This window comes from Orycteropus afer, unplaced genomic scaffold (genome assembly GCF_000298275.1).
Source record: "Orycteropus afer afer isolate SDZICR_OR568_19922 unplaced genomic scaffold, OryAfe1.0 scaffold00543, whole genome shotgun sequence".
Classification (NCBI taxonomy): Eukaryota; Metazoa; Chordata; class Mammalia; order Tubulidentata; family Orycteropodidae; genus Orycteropus; species Orycteropus afer.
In genome coordinates, this window is record NW_006922130.1 from 1540160 (window position 1) to 1547272 (window position 7113).

At 40.6% G+C, this 7113-nt stretch overlaps 1 protein-coding gene across 1 annotated transcript in view; it reads left to right on the forward strand.

The window, feature by feature from the left end:
- The first annotated feature begins 4482 nt into the window (after positions 1–4482).
- The window catches only part of PCMTD1 (protein-L-isoaspartate (D-aspartate) O-methyltransferase domain containing 1), a 103590-nt gene continuing 100959 nt past the window's right edge, over positions 4483–7113 (forward strand). Inside the window, exon 1 of the mRNA XM_007955898.1 lies at positions 4483–4789. Coding sequence (XP_007954089.1) covers positions 4483–4789 — 307 coding nt within the window. The remainder of the gene's footprint in view (positions 4790–7113) is intronic.

Consider the following 7113-nt stretch of genomic DNA (forward strand, 5'->3'; position numbering starts at 1 on the left):
CCAGCCTTCTGGTTAGCAGTCAAGTGCCTTAGGCACTATGCTACCAGAGCTCCTTTTTTACTATTATTACTATGTAAACATTGTCTGCTATAGATCAGGTAATGAATTGTAATTATATTTCCTCTATTGCACAGTTTTGGTGTTTCCTTAGCATCCTATTTTAAAATTAGTTATATAATATCCCTCTCATTCTCTAAAAATTGTCATTGGCTCCTGCTGTCTGCAGAAAGAATTCCAAACTCAAATGTTTGTGGCGTGCAAGCCTCTCTGGGTCCTATTTGTCTTTGTAACCTCACCACACACTACTTCTTTTCTTTATATTTCAGCTGTACTGTACTATTTGTAATGCCTTGATTGTATGCATTGCCTCTGGTCTGCTGGTCTTTGCACATCTGTTTCTACATCCTTGAACCTTTTCCAGTGCCTTCTGTACTTCCTAGGGTTTCATTTTCTATAGGAAAATCCTCTAATTCTTCCATCTTTCCCCTCTCCCCAGTAATAGTCTGGGTTAGGTGCCCCATAACAGTGTTATATAACTCTGTCATGGCTCTAGACATACGATTTTGTAATTGTTTATGCTAGCCATTCTCCAGATGTGGTCTGGGGAACTGGGATCCCCCAAGATCCCGGGCTCTGAGAGGTCAAATATTAGGCTTTTCTATTTCTGGAAACCTCTCATGTTTTCCATAATAGTGGAGCTTGTGGGAAAAATAGGATTGGGCCATATCACTGAAAACCAATGAGGCTTTGTAACCAGTATACCAGCAAGAACACCATCCTAATACGATTTCTAGCACAGCTAAATTTTTACTGGGATTTTACCTAGTATCACAGTGAGTCAGTTTTCAGCATTAAACTCTAGGGCTCAGGTTCCTCTTTTAAGATTTAGGCCTTGGAGGAAACATGGGTATCATTTTTATCAAAATTTAATTTGCTAAAAGTATCTCTTTAACATGAGAGCTCTTCTTCCTGATCACTTCCAAACATGAACATGTGCTGTGAACCACATGGTTTCCTTATGTTCACGTGATTATGCTTTATGCTAAGTGTGTGAGCTAATTTGTGTTAAAGAAGCATGCATTTTAGCAGACTCTGTACCTCCTATTCATGAAGCTTTTCCTGACCTTCTTTTACTGGGTACCCTATAGCTTTCTGTCTAGATCTGTTTGTCTCTCCATTAGGCCACAGAGAATGGGCATCAGTGAGATTCAGTATCAGATTCCTGCACTACCCTTTGTTTACTGGTTTATACTTTTCCCATCTTTCTGAGTACCTGGTTTCGGGGTCTGTTGCAGTAAGTCTGAAATAAAGTCTTCCTGTACACACATTACACCACACAGGATGTAATTTCTAAGACGAAAATGTAACTTTCCCTCCACTGTTAAAATCTCTAACTGGCTTTCTATTTGCAGTAGATATTGTTAAATTAGAGTAGACTCCTGGATCTCTAGGGACTCAGGTGCCTTCTGAAATTGTATGCAAAATTTTTGTTTATTTTTTAATAGGGATGCCATAAAAAAGCAAACTTACTGCCGTCAAGTTGATTCCGACTCATGGTTGACCCCCTTTTGGTTTCTGAGGCTATAAATCTTTACAGAAGTGGATCACCCCATCTTCCTTCCACGGAGCACCTGGTGGGTTATGAACCACTGACCTTTTAGTTAGCAGCCAAATGCCTTATCCACTGCTCCACCAGAGCTCCTTTTTAATAGGGATTTTAAAAAACAAAAAAACAAACTCACTGCTGTCTGAGTCGGATCCGACTCATAGCGACCCCTGCTTGGGTTTCTGAGGCAGAAGTAGATTGCCCGGTCTTTCTTCTGAGGGGTGGCTGGTGGGTTTGAGCCACCAGCTTCCTAGTTAGCAGTCAAATGCCTTTTCTACTATACCACCAGAGCTCCTTTTTAATAGGGATGTTGTTGTTGTTGTTATGTGCCATCGAGTCATCCTTGACTCATAGCGACCCCTCCTTGGGTTTCCGAGGCAGTATCACTACGGAAGTAGGATTGCCCAACCTTCCTTCCGAGGAGTGCTGGTGGGTTTGAACCGCCAGCCTTCTGGTTAGCAGTCAAGTGCTTTAGCCACTATGCTACCAGAGCTCCCTTTTAATAGGGATAGGGTCTGTAAATTGTTGGGATTCTCAAAAGGGTCTAGGTTTAAAAAAAAAAAAAAAAAAAATCAATATCTTATAGGATAAAACTCCTTTATGGTACTGAAAAGCACTTAACTACATGCATTTTCTCAAAGGCATCCTTTGCTCTCTTGCTTCCGTGCCAAATGTTTGCTCAGCTTACAACTCCCCCTCTTCTTTAACTTTACCCATTTCGTGTCATTGGGATACATTCTTGATCACAAGATCCTATCTAGAATCAAACTTTGAGAATTTGAACAATTTACAGATCCTGTCCCTATGGAAAAGCAGCTCTGGTGGTATAGTGGATAAGGCATTTGGCTGCTATAAAAGGATGCCAAAATCAAGACCTATTAAAGAACAGCGGATTGACATTTCCCATTTGCTGTTCACACTAGGACATGTACTCATCAAGGAGTATGGTACTATAAACACTGGACTTTTAAAATTATCTTTGGGCTGGCTGGCAGGCAATAGAGAGCCCTCTGAGTTAGTATAAATGAATATGAATAAATTAAATATGAGTGATGTAAGTTCACAGTATTTACTCAGAAAATTCTTAAGGAAATTCATAGGAGAGGATGAGGTCACCTGAAGAAGCTTGAGATCCTGATTGCTTGTCTTCTGTGAAGCCAAGGCTGGGGGTTCGGGGTACAGCTTTGATTGAGGTGGGTGCTGTAACTTTTGTTTTTGGTCAGGGGTGTTTCATTTCTCACTTTCCTTCACCTTTGTTTTAGTAATTGAAACATAAATTCATATATTAATTTACTCATAGGCTAATAGTTGAATGGAAGCTCTGGTAGCATAGTGCCTAAGGCACTTGACTGCTAACCAGAAGGTTGGCAGTTAAAACCCACCAGCCACTCCTCGAAAGGAAGATGGGGCAATCTACTTCTGAAGTGCTACTGCCTCGGAAACCCAAGGAGGGGCTGCTATGAGTTAGGTCCAACTTGACGGCACATAACAGCAACAACAATAGTTGAATGAAGCTTAAAGTTGTTTATTTAATAGTATGTACTGAAATTGTTAGGAGCTCTGGTAGCATAGTACCTAAGGCACTTGAGTGCTAACCAGAAGGTTGGAGGTTCAAACCCATCAGCCGCTCCTCAGAAGGAAGGTTGGGTAATCTACTTCCATAGTGATAGTGCCTCGGAAACCCAAGGAGGGTTCGCTATGGGTCAGGTCCAACTCGATGGCACACAACAACAACAACATTGAAATTGTTACTTAACTTTTTCAGGTTGTACTTATATTTCCATTTAAAGATGCTAAGGTTGATTGTTAAAGAAGTACATATTGTGTGAGTGTAACATATGTTCCAGTGCTTAGACTGAAGTGGCTCTGTTTGTTTTCACTTTTTGTATTCAGTGTTTGGATATATTAGTCTTCATCTTAACATTTTGAAGTTATGTAGTACAATTTGGAGTTGTTAGTGGATCTTTCATTTCAGGAATTTTAAGTCAAGCAAGTGACTCAAGCATATGAAACTGGTATTACCATACAATAAAGAAAGCCACATGGCTTAATTATTAAGAGCCAAAGTTCTTACGCAGAGAGACTTGGGGTTGAATCCCAGCAGTGTCAGTTTCTAGGACAGCGTTGCCCAATATAGTAGCTCCTAGCTACATGTCACTATTAAGCACTTCCAATGTGGCTAGGACTCCTGGTGTTGCAGTGCTTAAGTACTTGGCTGCTAACCTGAGTAAATTTTTAATTTTATTTAATTATAATTAATTTGAGAATTTGAAAAATTTACAGCTCCTAACCCTATTGAAAAGAAGCTCTGGTGGTATAGTGGATAAGGCATTTGGCTGCTATGAAGGGAAGCCAAAACCAAGACCTATTAAAGGAACAGTAAATTGACAGCTCCCATTTGCTGTACACGCTAGGACATGTACTCATCAAGGAGAACGGTGCTGTAAACACTAGGATTTTAAAATTAATTAATTAAGCCAAGTGTTGTTAATGGCTACTGTAATGAATGTCATAGTACTAGATGATTTACTTAACTTTGCTGTGTCCTAGTTTTCCCATCTGAGATAATACTTAATCTACTTTATTGGGTTGTTACAAGAATTAAATAAAATATTTAAGGAGCTTAACACAGTGCTTGGCACAAAATATGCCCTTAAGAAATGGTAGTTCATTATAAGGACTTACATATATTTACTAGAGTTATTTTCTTTTGAGTATTAATTTAAACCTCTTTGTTTTTATTCTTCCTTTCCAGGATTAATAAATTTTTGGAAATTAAGTGCAATATTAAGAAGAAATCAAACTACATCATTGTTGAAGCCATTTTTGCTACTTTTATTATTATTTTTAATTTATGATTTGATTTGAATATAATCATGGGGGGTGCTGTGAGTGCTGGAGAAGATAATGATGACTTAATTGATAACTTAAAAGAAGCTCAGTATATCCGTACTGAAAGAGTGGAGCAAGCCTTCAGAGCTATTGACCGTGGAGATTACTATTTGGAAGGCTACCGAGACAATGCTTACAAAGACTTGGCCTGGAAGCATGGAAACATCCACTTGTCAGCACCTTGCATTTATTCTGAAGTTATGGAAGCATTGAAACTTCAACCAGGATTATCTTTTCTTAACCTGGGAAGTGGAACCGGATATTTAAGTACAATGGTGGGCTTAATTTTAGGTAATTTTATTTTTGTAAAATTCTGTTTTAAAATAGATAAAGCTGAGTTTATATTACTGTTTATGATTTTCAGGGTCAGTAATTTTGTATATGTTTGCATGTCTATACTCAGAGTAGTAATCTTCCTTACTTAAATGTGGAAACATAAGGCAATAATCTTCTTATTCCCATCCCTGACCCTGGTAGTTACAGTTAGGTCCTACGTGCAGTCCTAAACTCACAATAGCTCTTGGAACTATTCTCCAGCCCTCAGTTGTCTGTATTTAAACAGCTGGTAGGCAGGCAATTCAGAAATACTTGTTTCAGGAAAAGTGTTCTGACAATTGGAGTAGAAACTTTCATAGTTAACAGTGACCCATTTTAAATAATATAAGGATTGTACCAGCTTTTTTGTTGTTGGAGAGATGGATGTGTGTGGGATATAGAGACTGTGGCACTGGTGGGGCAAAGAAAGGGATCAAAAAAAAAAATACGTGGAAGACAGAAGTACATCTTTCAATATACTTGTCAGTTATTTGCACTGTCAGGCATTGTTCCAGGTGCTGGGCAGTGAACAGAAGGACAAAGATCTCTGCCCTCTTGGAGCTTACTGGATATCACCTACCAGAGCTAGGCATTGCCTAAAGCACTTTATATATAGTAACCCATTTCATCTTCCTAATAATTCTGTGAAGTGTGTATTGTTAATACTCTTGTTACGTAGATGAGGAAGCTGAGCACAGAGAGGGTGAGTGACTTGCCTATCATGTAGCTAGGAGCTCTGGTAGCATAGTGCCTAATTAAAATTAAACTATGAGTTTATGAGTCGGGGCCAATTTGACGGCACATAACAACAACAACATCATGTAGCTAGGAGCTCTGGTAGCATAGTGCCTAAGGCACTTGACCGCTAACTAGAAGGCTGGCGGTTCACACCCACCAGCCACTCCTCGGAAGGAAGGTTGGGCAATCTATTTCCATAGTGATACTGCCTCGGAAACCCAAGGAAGGGTCGCTATGTGTCGGGTCTGACTCAACGGCAACATCATGTAGCTAGGAAACATTTGAGAAATACTGGATGTGAGTAGGAAAAGCACAGATGTAGGGAAATCTATGAAATTTTATGATGTTGGGTGTAGGATGAATAATCATGAATTTTACCATGCCATTTAGTTATTTAATCTGCCATATTTACTGAGTGTTAGTGTGTATCAAAGGAGTGCTGGTAATGTGAAGAGTGTGGTGAAGAGTTTGCCTGCAAACTGAAAGGTCAGCAGTTCGAACCCATCAGCACTCTGTAGGAGAAAGATGTGGCAGTCTGCTTCCATAATGATTACAGCCTTGGAAACCCTGTGGAGCACTTCTGCTCTGCCCAGTAGGGTAATTATGAATTGGAATTGACTCAATAGCAACTTTTTTTTTTTTTTTTTGAGTGTCTCAAGCATTAAGGTAGAGTGTTAAGGCCCATAACATTTAATATCGACCCTTGTCCTTGAGGTTGCAGTCCGGTGGTGCTGAGATTGGTGGGAGGTGAGGGGACAGCATAAAAAAATCAAAGCTCTTACCTGTTTTGATAAGTGCTATCATTGAGATAGATGCCCAAGGTAAAGAGATAGCATATAGTTTAACGTTCATTTTTAAAGTGATGGGGAATCAGTGAAGGATTTTACTTGAGAAATGACATGCCCTCTCATAGGCCTGTCCTGCTTTGCTACTGCTGCTATTGTTAGGTACCGTCGAGTTGGCACTGACTCATAGCGACCCTGTGTGCAACAGAATAAAACACTGCCTAGTCCTGTGTCAGCCCCACAATCCTTGGTATACCTGAACCTGTTGCAGCCACTGTGTCAGTCCATTTCATTGAGGGCCTTCCTCTTTTTCACGTTGCTAGCCACTCCTCGGAAGGAAGGTTGGGCAATCCTACTTCTGTAGTGATAACTGCCTCGGACCCCAAAGAGGGGTCGCTAGGAGTTGGGGCCGACTTGATGGCAAATAACAACAACAACAAAGATAGTCCTAGCGTAGTGCCTAAGGCACTTGACTGTTAACCTGATGGTTGGTGGTTCAAACCCACTAGCCACTCCTCGAAAGGAAGGTTAGGCAATCTACTTCCGTAGTGACACTGCCTCAGAAACCCAAGGAGGGGTCTCTATGAGTTGGGGCCGACTCAGTGGCAAAATAACAGTGTTGTTGTTGTTGTTATGTGCCGTCGAGTCGGACCTGACTCATAGCGACCCCTCCTTGGGTTTGCGAGGCAGTATCACTATGGAAGTAGGATCGCCCAACCTTCCTTCCGAGGAGTGGCTGGTGGGTTTGAACCGCCAGCCGTCTGGTTAGCAGGCAAG